The sequence below is a fragment of the Geospiza fortis genome, unplaced genomic scaffold (genome assembly GCF_000277835.1).
Source record: "Geospiza fortis unplaced genomic scaffold, GeoFor_1.0 scaffold164, whole genome shotgun sequence".
NCBI lineage: Eukaryota > Metazoa > Chordata > Aves > Passeriformes > Thraupidae > Geospiza > Geospiza fortis.
In genome coordinates this window covers 403480-424909 of record NW_005054426.1, presented here as the reverse complement: position 1 = coordinate 424909, position 21430 = coordinate 403480, and the positions used below count along the sequence as shown (strand labels likewise).

Genomic DNA, 21430 nt, shown 5'->3' with positions numbered 1-21430 from the left:
TCTGACAACATACAAAAGAGGAAAGAAGTAAGATCAAAGAGAAAGTAGATTATTCCAGAATTTATCACTTGTAAAACCAGTGTTCTGACAAGAAAGCTCTTCTTTTCTGACAGGAAAAACAATAATTTTTCCTTTGATTTAATTCTATAGGGAAGTCATCTCTACACAGAATGATGGATGTTTGATGACATGGCTTTAGCTCTAAAAAACTTATAAACTTATGCCTTTGGACTATAAAAAAAAATCCAAACCACAAGAAATAGATAGAGAAAGGTTCTCTCTGCCACACCACTAAAATATAAATATAACTGTTGAGTACATTTAAATAAAAGAAAAAGGAAGGCAAATGTTGACAAAGCAGGAATGAGTAGGTTAAAGTTTTGTTAAATGACTAAAGAGAACCTGTTTCCCTGGGGGATGGTGAGAATATTTAGAGCTCTTTGACACCAGAGGTGCTGCCAGAATATGGATTTAGGGAAACAATGGACAATTGACAGAGCTTTCCAAAGATAAATTCGGCATAAATGAGATCAGATGCTTAACATCATTCCCACTATCACAGGCTGGGTTAAACATGTCTTAATCTATCCATTAAATACACAGCTGAGAAAAAATTTCCTCACAGGGCATATCAGCAGGGATCTTGAAAGGGAAAAGAGGTCAAACAGGGAGGAAGCTCAGCTTTCCTGTTCTTGCTAATAGCCAAGGAGGGATACCTCTCCTTCCACACAGGTGGAGGAAGTCTCCATCCTTGCTTTAATATGCCTTATCCTCTAAGCAGAATATGGGAAGGTTTTGCTTCCCCAAAGTGGGCAAGGATCACTAGGGAGATTAAGCCTCATAGAGAGTTTCCTGTGTGTTTGGTAGTCTGCAAACCATTACAAAATGCAGATTATCACAGTTTTTCAGCACTCTTTTCAAGCATCCTTCAAGATAAGGAAACTTTACTGTCCCCATTTTGCAGAGATGCTCATTGTCATATAGGAAGAGACCCTGGCAGAGTCAGGAGCTGGACATAGACATGCTGAGCCCCCTAGCAATGCTTTTACTCCAAGGTCTTCCTTGCAGAGATTCTATCTGGAAAAAAAGCTGCCCTGTATTCTGTGTGTGACTATTCTGACAAGTGTGTGTCGTTCAAAAGCTCATTCATATATTTAAATATCTTGCCATCTCAAAAGGTAAAAGGAATTTGTGTCTTACCCCAATAACAGTGCCATTCAATGGACAACCATTCAGGGGCACTGAAAAAGAAAAAAGTATTCCTCTTAGCATTACCATTATAATGACAATTCCAAGATTTAATCAACCACAGCTATGCTCTTTTGACTCAGTACAGTTCCAGCTTGAAGAAATTTGTATGCAGTTTCACTGTAAAGAGGCATAACTGAGCCCCCTTACATTACACATTGAAAGGCAACAAATTGTCAGAGCTATACTTGATGCTACATAAAATTATCTCTGGCTGAGCTCTTTTTGAACAAGTACGTGGCAGAACATAATAAACTTTCCCCTCCAGTTCAAGCCTCACATTTTCAGAGGATGAACTCCAATTTTCTGTAACTTAGACAGCATATATCCTTTCCTCCTCCTAGTGCTCCCTCCTCACCCTGTGGTTGCACACACGCATGTCAACTAAACACCACTGTGAGTCTTCCCAGATTGAGGCCAATTAACCAAACGTTTTGCTTTAGACTTTTGAGTCAAGACTATATTAGGAGTTGCAGAATCATAGGCTTGTCTTGGAAAGGACCTTAAAGATCATCCAGTCCCAACCCCCTGCCAGGAGCAGGGACACCTTCCACTACCCCAGGTTGCTCAGAGCTCCATCCAGCCTGGCCTTGAACACTTCCAGGGATGGGGCAGCCACAACCTCTCTGGCAACCTGTGTCAGGGCCTCACCACTCTCACAGGGAAGAATTTCTTCCTAATATCCAAGCTAAACTTGTGCTCTGTCAGTGTGAAGCCATTCTCCCTTGTCCTGTCACTCCAGGCCCTTGTCAAGAGTCTCTCTCCATCTTTCCTGTGGGCTCCCTTCAGGCACTGGAAAGCAGAATCCCCCCCTCCCCTTTTGTCCATAGGGCTTTGGATGCAGCAGCAGGTGCTTCTGTACTCAGTGTCTGAATTACACAGGAGCCCTTCAAAGTGGGGCTATGCTTCCAGAACACACACTTTTAAAATTGTTGTTGAGAACCAGAAAATCACCCCATGAAACAATTCATGCTGGAGTGATCCCATTTGCCATGCCCCAAACCTTACCACATCTGCAGGAAGGACAACAGTCAATCACTTGGTCACAGCGCAGCTCAGTTCCCTCTGGACAGTCAGGCACATCCATTTGGGAGCAAGAGGCATTCTTCTGCTGCACAAAAACCTCATTGTTCACCCGGACACACTCATTGACAATGCAGCGGTTCCAGGGGGATCGCCACTCCGTGCCAACCTGAGGGGAAGTTGAGAGTGGATTGAACACAAACAGTCCTCGGATAGAGGGATATTTGTGCCCCTGGACAGAGGGAAGGCCACCCCAGATAGATGCTGGCTTGCCAAAAGCACATTTACTGTATCAGGAAGAAGTGTCATTTAACAGTTCTCCACAAACCCTTTCCGTGACAATCAGTTTATAAAGTATGCTGAGTTTGTAGAGAGTAAGAATTAGAGAAGTATCCTTTGAAAGGGACAGGTCAAATAACATGTGAAGAAGGAAAAGCACTCCTAACTGGAGTTAAATCTGCTTTTATTCCCTGGTGACTGGCTGCACTGCACTGCAGCTGAGCAGCCCCTTTTTCTGCTGCAATCTGCTGCAAATCTGCTCTGCTAAGCCCACAGGAGGCTTTAGCAACCGGCTCTGGACCTGAAACACTTGCAAATGCAGAAAAGACAAGATCCTATTGATAGTTCTCTTATTATCATCACCCACAGACCAGACAAAGCAGGAACTTCAAGTGCTGTTTGTGGGGACAGGGAACAGCAGCCAGGAGGAAGATGCTGCCACAGTTCAGTGCTGGGAGAAGCTCTCACTGCTTTTTAGTTTAATTCCTTTACTGATACAACTCTGAAAATACTTTAGGAACAGCAAAACTCAAGATTAGATCCCAAACTGCAGTCAAACATCTTTGCTCAGAAAGTTTGGAAACACATTCCTCTAGGGGGTTTAAATGCTTACTTCTTCACTAATGACAGAAGAGTTACAAGAGGACGTAGCAAGGAAAAGACTGCAGAGTATAATTATTAATGTGTTAGGACAAAAAAAAAAGTCAGTGAGAGACAGTGGGACACAAAAATAGGCCTTCCGAAGGCTTGTTTGTTGAAGCAGAGAAGTATAGTGATCCACATTAAGAAATCCTCATGCTAAAACAAGGAAAAAGGCAGGTTGCAAAACAGCACTTCAACAAGGTTCTTTTTTTAAGACAGCAGCATATTGCAGTACACATTAACTGGGATAATTTAAAGAAATAGCTGACAGCCAGGGAGACATTATACCCAATGAACATTCTTTCAAGCTACCATGGCTGAAATTAGTGATTGCACACAAAATATCTGGCCCAGACAAGGGTGGGGAGGATTCGCACATGGGGATTGACTGGGTAGGTCACAAGAATACCCAAAACACTGTCTCTCAGTGCTGCTTGATGTGTAGAAGAAAAAGCTGATATCATCTTCATCTCCTTCCATGGAACACAAAATAATTCCAGAGGGTTTTGTGAGGAGGAAAAGTGTCCATCCCACTGGCGCCTCACCTCATGCAAAGGAGGATCTTCATCACCCCGAGACCAAAAGTGCAGCTCCTCACAGGCAGTTTTCTGACATCTCCCACAGCACTCCCCTTCTGGCACAATGTACTTGTAGCCCTGGAGGAAGAAAGAAAATAAAAGAACTTCCTTATCCAGGAAGAGGAGGCAAACAAGAACATCAATCCCAGCATTTTCTTTTAGGATTCATGTTTAATATTAGCAACTTTTATGAAAAGGAGAGTTTGAAAAAGGACAGAGTTTGAAAAATTATGAGGGGTTTTAAATATTTTTTTTACTCTTTTTCATCTAGAAGTATTTTACAAAGGCAAATTAAAGGTAAAAATTGCTTTTGTGGCATCTTGGAGGTTAACCAGCACTCGCAACTGCCCTTCCCATTCCAGAAAATTCAAGGGTATGATCTGTGTTTAAGCAGAGGGAGGATGCAGATTTCTCAGACATGTAATCCAGGGACTGGTTTTGACTGATCATTTTATCTTTTCTTTATAGAATCATTTACATTAAAAAACCTCTTTAAGACCAAGTTGAACCATTAACCCAGCACTGTCAAGTCCAACACAATTACAGGCAACAGTTTACCTGCAAAAGGCATTTGAAAAAAATTCTACAAAGATAACAAAATGAAACTACTATGTAACACTAGAGATTATGTATCTCATCAAAGTCTAACAACTACTTATGGAAAACTAAATAAGCAGCATGAAAATTTAACAGTAGGTCCTCTGTTACTAAAGAAAAATCTTATAAATCCAGCAAAATAGGTCAAAAAACCCCAACCTGCAGAAACAACAGGAATTCCAATTCTCACTTTTAATACATATTAATCTCCAAAAGCAAGCAGCCAAATACTGAAACAGTAAAATATCTAAGTGCAAGAAAGCAAAAAGCTTTAATCTAATTAGAAATAAAATGTTCTATATGTAATAGCCAGGCAGTGTCCAAGGGGCAAAACATAACTGATCTCAGCACAGAGTTCAAGGAAAGATGTTCTGTGACATAATATTGTTCATTGAAAAATGCCTGTAAAATATAAGCATAATTTTATTTTGGTCAAACTGAATTACCAACTGATTCCCAACTGCTCCCTCCCTTCATGAACAGTCCCTGATTTGCAATATGAAGCACATTAGCAAACCTTGATAATCAATGGTCCTTGATATGGAAGTTTATTTCATATAACATCATAAAATGTGATGTCAGGCCTTGACCCAGCTTTGTGAGAAAAGTTGTGCTGTTGAGCATTTGGTTTTACATTACTTTTATCTGCTAAATACATGTCTGAAGCATCTGAAGTATCAGATGACACTTTCTGCATGGCAAACTCAAGAGAAGTAAAAATCCAAGAGCTAGTACATGTTATGGGGTTGGGGTTTTCTTCTTCTTCTTTTCCTTTTTTGTGGTTTTTTTTTTTTTTTTTTTTTGTAGCAAGATTAAAAAAACCTCCAAGTTGTTTTCACAGAAATCAGATGACATTGTCAAAAATGATACAGCACAACTTTAACACCTGGCAATGAAATTAATAAGCAGGAGCAGCAGAGAGACTAAATATCATCCTAGCATCCTAGTAATGAATCATGATTGAAGTAAGTATTTGATATCAACAAAACTTTTAATGCCATCTAATCTGAACTGAAAAATAATTTTAAGGTCAATTCAAACTGGATGACAGCACCGCTGATGTCCTTGATATGTATATCTACTGAATCAGGAGTAAGCAAAGGAAAAAAAATCTGAGGTATCCAGGTAGTCTATCCGTAACAGTTTTGGTTGTACAGCCTTGATAACCATTAAAGGAGCTGAAGAAATGACAAATTCCCATAAAGAACTGGCATCGTTTCCACCGAGTCTTTTTATGTATTTTTAACCAGATTTTTTGATGCTGCAATGTCAAAGAACTGTAGCTCTGCATTAATGAGATTTTATTGGAATAAAAAATTATTGATAAATTATTGATGCGAGCTGAAACACAGCCAGATACTTTAGACCTAATATTTCATTAAAATTGCCATAATATAGAACAGTCTTCTCTACACAAGGAAAAATTGCCATAATATAGAAAAGTCTTCTCTACACAAGGAAGGGATTGTATTGCAACAGGCAAAATCTGCCACATCTATTCTCATGGTTTTTCCTGCATTTGGCATCCTCAAACTTACTCATCAAACTCTGCACTTCCTTTCTGGTTTTTTCCTAATGGATTAAGGGTTTTTGGTTGTTCCTAGAGAATGATACAGTATTTAAGATCCAAAAGGATCACTGAGTCCTGCTCCTGGCCCTTCACAGAACACCCTAACAATCTCACCATGTCCCAACACTTCTTGAGCTCTTCCAGGCTTTGGGCCATGACTATTCCCGGTGGACTCTGCCAGTGCCCGACCAGCCTCTGGGAGAAGAACCTTTTCTGAATATCTGGCTTAAATCACATTCCTCTACCAACTCTTTGTACCAATTATCTGTCTATTCCTGTTTGACCATCTAAGTCAATATAACAAAGTGGCTCACACTTCCTTTGCAGGCTTCCAAGAGGAAACCACAGGGTTTTATAGGATTTAGCAGATGTCTAAGCACAATAAAGGTCCCAGCATGAGGTGTTATTACTGCTACAATAGGCAGAGCTTAGCAACAGACAGCTGAAATGGGAACTTCAGAAAGTGAACTTGAGCTAGAACAGACATCTGCAATTGAAGTTCAGACATCATGAACACTTATTGTGCAAGTGGTGTGACAGACACTTCCGGATACAATTTTTCTTCTATCAAAACATAAAATAAATGCAATCCTAAAACAATTACCCTAAAATAAAGTCAATAATGCCCAGACTCATGCTCTTAGGTTCTGCTCCCAAGATAATCCGTTGCTACAACACCTATTTTTCTAATTTTTCCTGGTTACTCTCTAAACAAGGAGGCTTAAAAGGGATCATTGCAGGTCCCCACCAGGGCTCTGCTGGGTAATGCATTGGTTTATGTGTTACTTACCCGAGAGCAGAACATGTCACATTCTTTGTCATGACACTCCGTCATCCGAAGTCCTGTAACATCATCCCTCAGACTGCTGCAAGAGCATTCCCTGCATCCATCTTCCCAGGTTGTCCCAACAGGATAGACTATATTGTTGTGCACACACACCTATTAAATGCAATAATTAATACATAAAAGAGCACACTGCTGCTGTCAGGGCACACTGCTGGTTCCAAAAGGCTACATTTTAAGGTGTGAAACCAATCATAAATTCTATGGAGTATTTTTAATCCCTTAGAATGCTACCGGTCTTAAAATTGTGGTCAGCCTGTTGAGGAAAGGAAAAATAAGTACAAATAAAGCTACTGTTTTACAGAAAATAAATTGGAGAGTTTTATCTGCAGTCAATGGAGCTGCCCAGGGTCTCAGTTTCCCCGTAAGTATAATGTGACAGTATCTAGGGATAATAAACAGTAAGTCCTCTAGAAGGAGCATTGAAGACAAAACTTCTTCCAGCTAAACCATCTGATCTGAAGAGATACTACTTGGAGCTAAAAGCTTTCATCCTCTTGTATCATCTGGCCACCACAGCTACTCCTAAAAAGTAGAGCCGTCCCTTATATTGAACTTCCTATTAATAAACTTACAGCTTGGTATTAAAGAGAGAACATTTATTTTTATAGCTTGAGCAAGTAAGTCTCAGAGACATAAAATGAATTATGCAAGGTCATGAACTACTTAGAAATGGTCAATAAAAGGTAGATGTCCTGTTCTGCAAGAAAAGGCAACCCTGTGTTCATGTTTAATGAAAAAATTACATTGCCCTGCAACATCTTCCCTAAGCAACTTTATCTTAAAGGTTAACATAATATAACAACTTAATAAAAGGCTGGCAAAATAAGAAAAATATACCCCGGTGAAGCTTTTGCAGAATAATATTTTGGCAAAAACTTAAAAGTGGTGATACAGTTCTTAAAAAACACAACACCTTCTCAGACAGAGACAAAGGTAATCAATGAGCACAAGGAAGTTTAGGTCTAAGGTGTACCAAATATGTCAACAAATTTAGCATGGGATTGGAAGAATATATAGTAATGCTAGTGGTCCCAAAGTATGTATATGTGTTACCTGAAAACAAAAATCACCTCAGAAATTCCTGATGTTTGAGTAACCTTTAAGTTTCAAATGGTTTTTAATATTATCTCAAAGTTACGATAATTGACTGGTTATGTCAAAATAAATTGCTGTAATAAAAGCAACAGTATGAAGTAATAGTGTGTTTCTTTCAGGCACTTGTAAATTAAAAATGCCCTGGCATCACTTTCCAGCAGTCTCATTGGGGGTTATTCATATCTAGCTGGCTGCCTGCTTGCTCTGGTGCCGCAGCTCCATGTGGAAAAGACATTTCACCCCTTACCCGGTCTGGAATGCAGGTGGTTGATACACAGCCACAGTCATTGGTGAGAGACTGGGAGAGATACCCCAGAGGGCAGCTCACTGTGGAGTTCCTACAGCTGCAGGTACACTCATATTTGTCACAGCACTCGGTCTTGACAACGGTCAGCATCCGGTGCGATGGGCAGGAAAGGCTTGAGGTGGAGCTGCACATTTCCCTGTTGCAGGCTGGTAGGAAAAGGTGGGCACCATGTCAAGCTCATAGATTTTCAGAGTGCTGCCAGTGAACAAAATAGTTCACTGGCAGCAAGGCATTAATCACGACCTCAAACTGTTTAAACACGACTAAAACATGTTTAAAGCCTGAAGAGTAACGCAGATATAAAAGGCTCTGGTTCAGGAACTCAGAAAAGTTTCTGCCCTGCCAAAAAAATTCTTGTCCCATACACAAACAAGAAGATTTATAAAATAAGCACCAGGGTCAGAGAACACACGCCCAAGAGTAAAGTGTTTCTCTTGTCCTTAATTTGAAAGGGTACTCCAAGTGCCAGCAATATACTTCTGCCAAGTCTGGGAAATCGTTACACATCCATTGGCACCAAAATTAAACCTTTCAGAGGGGGGAAAAAATAATGCCTAAAGGAAGTTATGAGTGTGGCTCAAATGCAGTGTTCCAGAGTCACTCCCTGCTAGGAAAAATCTTACCACACGTGTAATTTGGTCTGCATTCTCCAGGGTTAGTTAGGGCAAGCTGCAGGCCAAACTCACAGACAGGGGCAGGAGGCAAATCACAGGAAACCAGGTCACAAACTAAGAGCAGAAATTCAGAAAGTGGTTAAAACCATGTCTACTTAGTTCTCGAGAAAACACACACACACACACACACACACATGCACATCCCCATTAAACTCACACTCAATTGCTGTCTTAAAATATGAAGTATATTAAAGTTTAACAGGTCAGAGTTTGTTTTCAAAATAGCTCAGAGACGTGTTCAAGCTCTGGTTATGCGGATTAAGGTTCTAATGTTATATTTAATGGGCAAATATAGATGATGCAAAAATAAATGCTTGAGAAAAAAACCATTCTAATGCCATTTAGACAAAAAAATTGCTCCATTTGCTTCCTCATCTACTACAGAAAGAGATACAAAGTTGGAAGTGAATGGAGACTCATATCCTTAGGAGCTGTTTGGTTTTCCACATGGATGATTGTACAACAATTCAGTGGTATCAAAAATGCAGCACTAATTCTGAAAAAATGCAGAATTAATTTTTTTAAAAAGGGACTGTATACCTTAGAAATATCTGGAAAAAGTACAGACCAAGAAGATTACAAAAGTGTACAAGAACCTACCACACTCGTACTCAGGGCAGCACTGGTCAGGGCCCCTGCGCAGGCGAGCGACTTCACACAGACCACACTGGACAGCTGGAGAAAACATCCATAAAACAAGTTTGAACAAAAACTAGGAAGCCAGGAACCAGAGCATCAATTCAAGTGCAGTCACAGAGCTAAATTTGAATAATATTAATTAATAATATTGAATAATACTGAATTTACATTGGACAGTCGGGCAGGGTCGGACTGTACAGTTTATCCTCTTGTTATCAAGACATGTGCAGATCTTGCAGGGCTCATTCTTAGGAATCCATGTTTCCATGTGCTGAAGGAAAAAACCCCAACAGAGTGTTACATAGAAATCCCATGCTCTGGTATGATGGGATGGGAAGATGGGAGTGGGTGAGGATAAGTAACATTAACCTGGAAAATCAGAAGAATTTATGAAGATTAATCTATGAAGGGTTGGTTGCTCTGTTAACAGTAAAAAACTACAGGGACACATAATTCTGCAATGACTGTAGTGTGCCAATTTAGCAAAAGATGTAAAGAATGCGAGGATGGGATGAGGAATTACCATTGTTTTAGGCATCAAAAATGCTCAGGTATAAATGCAATTGCAGGCTATTGTGAGTAACAGTGGACTGGTCCTACTACATACCATGGTCAGTGGTAAAAAGGGAAACAGCATTATTTTGGGAAATACAGAGAAGTGTCTGCTTTCCCTAATTAGTAAAACAGAGAAGAATTTCCTATGCACATAAAAATATGCACTATTTATTTCTCTGTGAAATTTCCCTAATTCTTCAACACAGAAAAATAAATTGTGCATATTTTTATATTAAGACTATTTGGAGTGTCACTTGATTCTGCAGCGGACTGAAGACTGGAAAAGCACTATTACACCGCTAACACCAAAATCATCACTGTGGTGACTAACTGGGGTTAATGAGCACATTCAGAAACCACCAGTAAAGAGAGAAATTTTTCTGTCACTGCTCCTTCCCATGAGATTGGAAATCATTGATATTAAAGCTTCAGTCAAAGTTACCCACACATTTAACACCCATGTGAATAGGGAGGTAAGAGTGGAAAGATGCATTATCAGACATTTTAATTTGCACAACCAATCCAGGTTCTGGGTGAGAATATGTAGAGGAGGTTAGGATGCCACAAAAACATGCTGTCATCTGGAAAACTCTGGAGCTTGGTTTAAAACTAACCCTCTGCTGAGGCCATTAGAGATAGGAAGAAAAAAAAAAGGACAAATCTAAGCATACTGCATCTATACTCAGACATAGTTACATGTTTTAAGCCACCCTGTTTGAGTGTTGGGACTAAAATCCCATAAACCCAAACACAATCTAGGGTAGAAAAGAACAGAGGAATGAACACCAGAAGAAAAGAAGGAGTTTAAGGAAATCCTGACCCACATGCCTATTATATTGCTCACAAAGCTAAGCCTGCAATGATGGAGAGGCAAAACGGGTACATGAGCTGATCCTCCCCAAAAATCTCATTAATGATCAAAAGCCCATAAAACACTGCAATTAAAGTCCCTTCTCCTTCAAATCCTGTAACAAAGACGTGGATTGAAGAGGACTGGCTGATGCATGTGCAAACTCTAAGAGCTGAGTAGCTGGGAGAGAAGGGGAACCACCCCTACTACTTGGAACAGGGAACACATCCACTGTGTGATGCTGGAATCAACAGCGTCTTTCACTGCAGCTGTGGAAAAGCATCCACACCTTTTCCCAATCTCATACTGCCACAGAGAGGGCTGCCTTAACTAAGCAAAGTGGATTTTCAGTAAAACCAAAATTATTAATTTCATCGAAGGAATAATTCTCCTCCAAATAATAAAATGTATATAGATATATATAGATAGATATATATATATAGACAAACTACCATTTGACAAAAAGTTGACTTGGTCTCACCATTCCCCACTAACCACTGGACATATTTCATACACGACTGGAAAGGACCCACAAGGCTCCGACCACCTACACAACGTCAACCTCCTACAATGCTAAAAATTATCATCCCAACTGCAATACTCCTCCCCTTAACCCTCCTCACGCAAGCACCTATGAACTAACATTACATTATACAGCCTACTAATCGCCACCATCAGTCTCCAATGACTTACACCAAGGATCATCAAGTCCAGCTCCTGGCCCTGCACAGACACCCCAACAATCTCACCCTGTGCCTGCGACCATTGTCCAAACACTCCTGGAACTCTGGCAGCCTTGGGGCTGTGACCATTCCCTGGGGAGCCTGTTCAGTGCCTGATACCCCTCTGGGGGAAGAACCTTTTCTGATATCCAGCTTAAACCTCCTCTGACACAGCTCCAGCCGTTCCCTGGATCCTGTTCCTGGTCACACAGAGAAGAGTTTGACACCTGTCTCTCCACTGCCCCTCATAATGATTTCAGTGAGCTTTGCAAAGACAATACAAGACATTTTAATTAAAAGATTTATGATTAAATGGTCATTACTTATAAAAGTCTGCTGAATGGAGATGTTTATCTTGGTAAATATTCACTTATGCCATCACTCTTCCTCTCTTTCCTCTAGACACCCCTCCACATGGAATTGTCATGCCTTTCCAGGTCTGTACAGTCCCATCTGTGACCTTTATATCCAGTCCCAGTCAATTTCATACTAGGGGAGCTAAATGGGGCTGAGAGCCAGCAGATTAGGAGGAACTGAGCTAGAAAATAAAGTATCCAAAGGGAAAACAGATTTACTTTCAAAGCTGTGAACTCCAACCACTGCCAGAGGTTGCTGTGCTCGTAGTTACCTGGTGGCGTGTGCCATCCTCAGAGACACACTGAGTGCAGACTTCTTCACTAACACAACTGTCACCAAAAATCACCTTTCCCTCTGGGCAGAAGCAGCCTTCCATGGGATAATCCTTGCAGACACTGACTTTGGTATTATTCTCACAGCTCTTCACACAGGACATGTGGCAGTGGTTGTACATCAGATGTGGAGCACATTTCATTGCTGAGCAAGACAGAAGAAAAGACCACCTTTATTTATGAGACCTAAAGAAATGAAATCCAGTTTTCCTATCTAGCATTCTTTAGCATTCTTTCCATTTTAGAAAGCCATCACCCAAAGAATGGATCTGATCCCTTGCAGCACAAATCAGCGAACCATATTTTCAGGCCACATGAATCAGCAGCAACACATGACTCACCAATACGTTGGTTTGGGTAAGTGCTCACTTGTCAAAATCTGTTTCCAATACTGGGCCACAGACAAAAATTTAGAACCTTATCTGTATGGTAACAGTGCATGGTTAAGAGATAGCCAGGACAGAGTAAAGACAGTAAAGCACTGAAGAAAGTTTTCTTTTTTTCTTTTTCTTTTTTAATTGATAGGCTGCAGTGTTCCCACACAACTAAAGAAAGCTAACAAACAGAACATTTTGGTACTTCAAAACTGAACCTGCTGGATTTCTGCATCTTTTTAACTGAATTGTCTTATTAACAGAATTAATTGAATCAAGTAAAGTTGTATAGCCCTGTAAGCCAACAAAGTTTTTACTGATGTGTCCACAAACCTGAGGATATTGTCTCTAAAATAAAACACAAAATTAGGGCTACAGCTGTTCAAAAAACCTATGGACACAGCTTCCATACTGTGTATTCCCTTAAGTCTATTTTTCTCTACAGCTTCAATTAGAAAAAGTGTTTCTTATTTCCCAGCCTGTGACTGCTGTGAAGTTTTTAAAACTTTCTTTCAGTCTCCTGACGAAAAACATTGAGACAAAACCTGAGCTCCCAAATAAACAAACAAGAAAACATTCATCAGCTAAACTGTCTACACGTACTCTTCTAGCAGCCAATGGTGACAGAAAAAAAAGTCTTTAGCATTAACTCTTTCCATGTTAAAGCAAATTATTTCATATAATCATAAAATGGCTTGGTCTGGACTTAAAGACCATCTTGTTCCAACCCCCTGCCATGAGCAGAGACACCTTCCACTATCCCAGGTTGCTGAGAGCCTGTCTTGGAACACTGCCAGGGATGGAGCAGCCACAGCTTCTCTGGGCAACTTTTGCCAGGGCCTCTCCACCCTCACAGGGAAGAATTTCTTCTGGATATCCAACCTAAACCTGATCTCTGTCAGTGTGAAGCCATTCCCCCTTGTCCTGTCACTCCAGGCCTCTGTTAAGAGTCTCTCTCCATCTTTCCTGTGGGCTCCCTTCAGGCACTGCAAGGCCACAACAAGGTCACCCTGAAGCCTTCTCTTCCAGCCTGAATATATCTGAATTCCAGAGAGTATGTTCACTCACCCAGAAAGAGCAATCAGGAAGGATTTGTACTGCTTGCAATGTCCCAACATGGAATGACAAAACTTGAAGTAAAATTCTACAAGAATGACAGGGATTCGCTGGACTGGGAGGAGGGAAGCAAGGTAATCCAGAACTGTGCTACTATTATTAAACATATAGTGGTAGCATGATTATTTAGTCATTAACGCAACTTGGATACATCAAATGTTGACAATTTAAATTTTTGTCAGTTGCACACAGACATTAGCTGGAAGAAGGACAATGACGATATTGTTAGGACACTTAAGACTTTCATGCAATTAGTGTTAAAATGAGCAACTCTTTGTCTATCCTTATACAGGCCATGTAACCAGATAGGAATTTAAAAACTGCACAGAGTTATTAAGGCAATCTGCTGACATCCAGCTTAGGACATTACAATTTGCACTGTCTGGCTGAGGCACTGTATTTGGAAAATGGCTAGCAACGTTCTCCCTCTGCTTTGTAGGACTATTCTCCAAACAGACTGTGTTCAGTAACCTATGATTTTGGAAAGATATTTCAAACATTAAGTGGAGGCTTAGGCCAAATTCACACTGACATTCCCGACTTCCTATCCTATCATTCCTCCAGTCTGAGTTTAAAACATGAAAAAAAGCAAAAAGCATTTGTTTTACACTTTTCTTTTGTATCATACATTTAGGATACCGGTTCTTCAGTTCTGAAATTAAAAGTATCCAGGGAAAGAAGGCAAAGCAACAATAAATAACCCAACTAGAGAGGCAGGAGGTGAGAAAACCAACTGGAACATCAAGACACTCTGTAGGGAGGTAGGTGGGAAAGAAAATTCCTACATACATCCACATCTAAGGCACTTGACTAAACAGACACGCTGAGGGACTATCTGAAAGTCTGAAACCATCACTGCAGAAAGGTTAACAGGAGAAGGTGGAGAATAAGCCACCTCAAGAGTTATTTACTTGTACTTAATGATACCTTGCATTTTTGGCAGATCTTTAGGTATGCCTCCTAACAGGAATGAAAAAAAAAGAAGGAAAAAAAACAGGAAAAGAAAGCAGAACTACTTGTCTATGAGAATTTAGGAGAGAAGGTATACAAAGTCTGAGTTTGGCTCTAGCATGGGTGTCTTGTTTGCCTTGGTTGGGTCCTGGTAATGTGCAATACTCACATCCTGTTGCACAGCACAAACTTTTCACTTCCAAAACACAAGCAAAATCCAGGCAGAAGAACCAGATTTGCAAAGCAAATTACAGCTGGTTCAGTCAGCCTAGCAGGCATGTTCTGGCAAGAAATGACACCACAAAGAGAGGCTATTTCCCCAATTTTCCCTGCGGCAGAAACTTAAAATCACACTGGCTTTTCTACCACATTCTCAAAAGTTTCAACTTTGATGGAATTGGATGTATTTGGGAAAACTGTTACAAAGAAAAGTCTTATTTTGTGCCAGGTGTGACAGTGACAGGCTGGGAAGCAATTCCACTAATCCAAATTATGAGTTTCTCTGTCTACCTCAGACCATCCAAAGTCTGTATCAAAAGCAATGATATCTGCTGCGAAAAGAGTCTAGCAGACTCTCAGCCCAAACCTGGTGCCACAAAGGTTTGGTGGCTGCAGAGCCAGGTACTGTCACATAGCTGTGGTTATCTGTCCACAGTTTATTTCCCCCTAGCCTGGAATTTTATCAGTTTACCAAGAAACACTTCTTTCATAACATTCAGCTTAGTAGGTGATCAACCAGTTACAAGATCTGCAATACCACTTGTACAATAAACTTGATCTCGAACATTCAAAAACTTAGTATTACGCTGATGAGACGTCCCAAAGCAGGGCAATTTCTGTATCAGTTTTAGCACAGAGTAAAACTCTTACGGCAAAGGTCAGGTGTTCTCCAGTCTACACAGACGCCATACTCCCTGCAGATGTGAGCGTAGGAAGTGATCATCTCACAGGCCTCCTCCTCATAGCAGCTGCTCTCCATGCAAGCCTCGTAGAAGATGTTGGGGGTGATGAGCCTGTGGCATTCCGCAAAGCGGTCCGAGAGCAGCAGGTGGCAGTGGTCGGGCGCGCGCTCGGAGCACCTGTCCTCCCTCCGGCTGTCACAGACCTTGCCCAGCTCTGCTACCGTCCAGTCCTGGATAAACACACTGCTGTCAGCAGTGGCAGAGCCATTGCGCAGCGTGAAGTCATTGACGTGGTTCTGATCACACAGCCCTGGCAGGGTGAGTAAGGGGAAAAGAAAAATCGCTGAATAATCAGCGCTAAAATAAACCTAGAAAAAAACAGGGATGGGGTGGATGATGCTGGTTGGAGTGGCTCAAGGATTTAATGATATTCCTTATAGCTGTTGTCAACAGAGGCCTAAACACCCTGGGTCTTGTTTCTCATTTCCTCACTAAAGGAGGTACAGGTCAAGCCACAGAGGTACAATCTCTGTATAGATTACATCACTAAGGATACTGTAGAATTAACTCACCGAGATAGCAGTTGCCCTATCAAATTTTTCACCTTCACTGCAAGCACTGGTCAGATTTCTCAGAGAACTGAATTCATAAGTATCTAAAACTAAACCAATATCCAAAAAAAAGCACAAATCTCCTTGAAAAGATAACTTGGAGCAAGAAAAAACAGAAAGCTGTCTCTGCTGTTCTTTCTAAAGTATTACTGGGCATCAGTGAGCTGTTACATTGGGGATGAGAGTAGAAAAACCTACACAGGCATCCAGTATACCCCAAAAGTGTGGGACCAGTTCACCCAGAGAGTTTATAGATTTGGAGATTCACAAATTGCAATAAATAAATAGAAATTCAAGCCCAAATAGGAAACTGTTAAAAGTACTAACTTGCTAACTTTCAAACTTACCACAAAGCCCTTTTGTTCCTGAAGAAAAGCTCTTTGAATTAAGTCTAAGAATAAATTCATTGTTTCTTGGAGTAAATGTGAGATTATGTCCAAGAAGAGAGAACTTGATTTCATGCATTATTTCTCCATAGGCAGTGATTTCAAACAAGCTGCTGGAATAGGGGATAAGAACCCTCTCACCATTAACAGTCACCTGTTAAAAAAAAAAGAAAAAAAAGGTGAGGTCATCACATCAGTTCTAGCAAGCAGTTACAAATCAACCCAATTTTTCAGTTGAAGCACATTTTGACTTGACAAATACCTGAAGATCCAACTGAATCTGGACATAAAAAACAATTTTGCCAGCTGGAAGTTACTGTTGAGTCTAAAAATATACAGAAATACTTGACCTTCATCCTGTGAATTACATGAACTCTTCCAACATTTTCCTATGTAAGCACATTCTCTGAGTACCACATGTTTACAGACTAACAACCTCATACTACGAGGTTCAAATGATGTCTCAGTGGAAGTCAAGGCTGTCCAGCACCATGCAGAACTTGCTGTAGGTGCTTTGGTCCGCTCTGTTTTGCTGCATGAGTCAGAAGAGATCGTTTTGGCAAGTTGGCCAACACCTGTATGTTTGAGTAGCCAGAGGCTGAAACATGGGTTGAGTTTGAATATTCTCTGCCTATGAAACAGATGTAATGCATACCAAGCTACCCTTTCTTCCAATGCTAAGGTCCATTTGCACACAAGGTGAGAAGCGACTCCCTAGACCTTCAGCTGGCCAGTCAGGTGCAGCTCTGTGAGAGACAGAGCGCATTGCCATGGACTAAACATAGTGTGAGGGACCAAAAGAGGGGAATCAGCGTGCAGTACGTCCTGTCTGTAATCCTGCCTTTCTGGCAGAAGTGTCAGGGACATATTGCCAAATCCTATGTTCTTGACATTGGCACACCAGCACAACAGGGAGAACAAGAGGGGAAACTTGTCTAGCTCATTAAGCGAACACTGATTGTATCATGAAATGGAGAAGAGATGTTAAAAATAGGCTGAAACTGGATCAAGAGATGAAATTTGTCCCCATAACCTGAATTCTGCAGCATGACTAGACAATACACAGATGAATTCATGGTGTTTGCTTACTGCCATGTCACTGAAGAGCTGCACTCCAACACCATGATGCTTCACTTCGATGGAGTCCATGCAGTTCATCCTGGGTGCTGCTCTGCAGGGCCCTTCATGGAGCAGGACTTCAACACTGTGGTGCAAGTCTTGAAATAAGGTGTAGGAGCAGTTGCCAGTCAGCTTAAAATTCAGCCCATCAAAAGTGACAATATGTTGAGATGAACTTCCTATACAGACACCTGAAAATAAACAACAACAAAAAATACATGTAAAAACATTTTAAATTTTACTGTTTCTTCACAGCTCTTGTGGGCATGGGGAACCAACTAATTGGGAAAGAGGGGAGGTAATGAATTGCAAATGCTGCAGCAAACAATGACAAGAAACTTTGGTAAATACTTCATCACATATGAAGGTTTTTTGCAGTATCTTTGTCTGAGAGCAGTAAGTATTAAAAACTATTTGGGTAAACTTGTAAAAAATCCCTTTGCCTAAAACTTATTCACATTCAATATGATTTAGTAATAGATTTTATGTAAAAATTAAACAGGGAAAATCCCTTTACTGTTTGTAGAAAGACTGTAACACTGTTCAAACTTTGCATTGCATGATATTCGGTACAGTGTTACATTTGGTTCCAAATGACACTATTTTACCCTTATCAGACATGTCACAAGTTGATACCCAGGGACTGTTTTTCAGACAGGAAACAGGAAAACTGCAGAGAAATAATATGCACAGGATAAACCAATGGCCAGCTGATAGCTCAGTGTCCTGGTCATTGGGTTATAAACACTTTCTTGCCTTCAAAAACTGGAAAACAAGGAAGATTATAATCCCAGAAGAACCAAAACAAAACTTGATGCTCCTGGTTCATATATTTTCAAATCTCTCGCTTAAAGGATAATAAGAACAATAAAACCAATGCCAGCAAAACATGTAAGGGGGGAAATTACCATTGTTAATAATTCGGTACTTTGCTTCTAGCTGAGAATAATCTTTTTCCTATTCAATGACCTTCAAATTTAATTTCCCAGGAAAAACAGCATGGGAGGGAGGGAGGGAGGGAGGGAGGAAGCCTGCCCCTTGGAGCACTGGAGGATCTTCAGATATTTTACCGTAAATGCTTATAAAGTTCATACATAAATAACAATGAAATGAGTTAGCAATAAAACCACATTTCTCAATCTTTACTTATTCATGAACATTAAAAAAAAATTAAGAATACTGGGAATCCTTTTAAATTTCTCATAGGTTTCTGTAGCACAAAATGCACAAATGTGATCTATTTCAAAATAGTCTAAGAGCACACAACAGCCATAAATCACATTGCAAATCATGCTGCTGTAAAATTGGTAACTAGTTCAGCAAGCAAGCACCTTTGCAGTGTAACTCCTGAACTATTCTCAGAACTCAGATGACCTACGAACACTTTTTCAAGGACTTCCTCTTTGCAGGAGCATTTGTCACATCATCCACACTGTCAAGTCATGGCTGGAAATTGTGTTACTGCTCTCTAAATGAGTGAATCATGAGTCAATTTAGCAGCATTTTCATGGGTGCCTAACCAGCCTCCTCCATAACAACAGAGGTGCTGCCTCACACAGACCTCCTACTCAGCACCTCCTCTGCTATGCCCATCCCTGCTTTTCTGATTGCTGAGAATTTTGTTTCACACAGCAACAGACTCAACCTTTCCAGCTGCTATGGATGTTGCTTTAGTTGGCACAGAATCATAGCTGGCACAGAATCACCATGGTTGCACTGAGCAGTCATTAAAAGAGGACTTGACCCATGGGGGTATTTAATCAGCTGGGCTGGAGGGGGGAGGGTTGTTCCCTCCTTCTGCAACATGAAAGCTACCTACTTTTCCCTCACAAGTTGGACAACCTCAGGAAAAAAAAAATTGGAGTACCATGGCTCATTAAATTCATAAAGAGACAAACAATTCTTAGCTCATCTTAACTTGAGTGACCTATAGGGCTTTTCCTGATAATCAGCTAACAGTATGAAAGGTTATTTTCATTTACTCCTTTCAGAAGGTTTTTTATGAAGGTATGTCTTGCATGCCAAAAGTAAAGCCTTCATGTTGCTGGCTATGTGTTTAGGATCAAGAAATTTTATAAAGATGCACTTCTTAAGGGTAGGTATCACTAAGACTATCTTTTAAACATCTTCAAATGGATAGTTATAAGTATTTTAGATATTTCTACTTTTTCAAAATCCTTGTAGCAAACCAGAAATGTTAGATTTCAAGTGTTAAGCATTTAGATCATCAAATACACTTTTAGGAAATGCCAAAACAATGGGTGTAAAAAATTTTGTATGTCTAAGAGTTCAGGGATCAAAATCCAGCTATGAGCTTTGGTATTTCATGCAGTGTCTGGAAGAAATTGTACTTAAATCAGCCAGCTCAGCAGAGGACATTTTAAATTGAGATTATATGTTGTGAAGAGGAGGTGTGTGTATATATAGAGAGATCTGATCTACTTCTAAGAAGTAAGCATATTAATTTAGATTTTAACCCACTTATGTTTTAATAAATAGATCACCAGCCTTAGGGCTGCATCCCTCTAACCCTGTAAATGTGAGTGGATGCACTTAATTCCTGTTCCTGTCATCCCAGCCCAGGCACCAATCATGCAGTGTTCAGCCTTTCTGCTCAGATACTCCATGTGAAGTTATCTGGTGGCAGAGAGAATTTCTTGTTGATGTCTTTGTACTACACCTCCCTGATTGAGGGAAGGGCAAACCCTTAAGCCCCGAGATGGACCAAGAATCCATTGCTTGCTTTCAGCTTGCTGAGATAAATTCCTGGTTTCTCCTGTACTTCTTCCTTCCCAGTTCACACAGCTTTGGAAATGGAGTGTGAGATTGCCTGATAAAACACTGTCATTCTGCTAATGCAAAAAAATCAGTGGCCCTGAACTTGCAAGTAGCATTAGGCATTCCAGCATCAGTTAGGCTCTTACACTCCTAATTATTTGCTTAAACAGCTGTATAACAATTAAATGGCAATTCCCGCCACCCTGGTCACCTTTGAAGTGTCCAGCGGCTGAGAAGCTCCATTCAGCATTACATTTGTGGTCAAAACATTTCAGGTGGTGGGGAGGGAGAGGCACCCACAGACAGATACTCACATGGGCACATCCATCGGCAGCCGCAAGTTTCCTCCACCTTAACAGCAGGAAGGCTACTGTGACACACAGGCTTTGGCATCCTCTCACAGTTGATGTGGTGGCTCTCCAGAACTGTGTAATCTCCTGGGAAGCAGGTCACAGTGTGGCACTGGTCTGGTAATGTCCATTTATCACCAGGCTAGGGAGGGAAACACAGATATGGAACAACTGAAACCATTTCAAACACAAAGTTTGGCTGGTGTCATGGAACTACAGCCAGAAAGGGAAGTGACCCTGACAGCAGTGCTACTCATATTAGCCTTGGGAAAATAAATGGAATGTGCTGTATTAAGGACTTCATGAGGATTAGAAAGTTTAAATTAGAAACACTAAGAAGCAGGCTGAAATTCCAAGCTAAAGATAACAGTCTACAATAGGAGACATTTTGTTCCAACCACCTATAGTTAGAGCTTAGCCATCCTACAACATGCATGGAGAGCAGAGTAACAAAGACTTCCCCTCAGCTTTACTTTAAATTTCAAATCCTTTACTTTTCATAAGCCACAGATGGTCAGAGCACAGCAG

The 21430-nt window shown here is 40.6% G+C and overlaps 1 protein-coding gene across 1 annotated transcript in view; it reads right to left on the bottom strand.

Annotated features, from left to right (window-relative positions):
• The window catches only part of VWF (von Willebrand factor), a 124040-nt gene that overhangs the window by 14281 nt on the left and 88329 nt on the right, over positions 1-21430 (bottom strand). The window contains exons 34-46 of the mRNA XM_014309415.2: positions 20867-21044; positions 17745-17965; positions 16617-16809; positions 15627-15968; positions 12255-12460; positions 9668-9770; positions 9461-9535; positions 8810-8914; positions 8127-8332; positions 6728-6877; positions 3738-3848; positions 2257-2440; positions 1201-1241 (exon numbers count right to left, since the gene is read on the bottom strand). Coding sequence (XP_014164890.1) covers positions 1201-1241; positions 2257-2440; positions 3738-3848; positions 6728-6877; positions 8127-8332; positions 8810-8914; positions 9461-9535; positions 9668-9770; positions 12255-12460; positions 15627-15968; positions 16617-16809; positions 17745-17965; positions 20867-21044 — 2115 coding nt within the window. The remainder of the gene's footprint in view (positions 1-1200; positions 1242-2256; positions 2441-3737; positions 3849-6727; positions 6878-8126; positions 8333-8809; positions 8915-9460; positions 9536-9667; positions 9771-12254; positions 12461-15626; positions 15969-16616; positions 16810-17744; positions 17966-20866; positions 21045-21430) is intronic.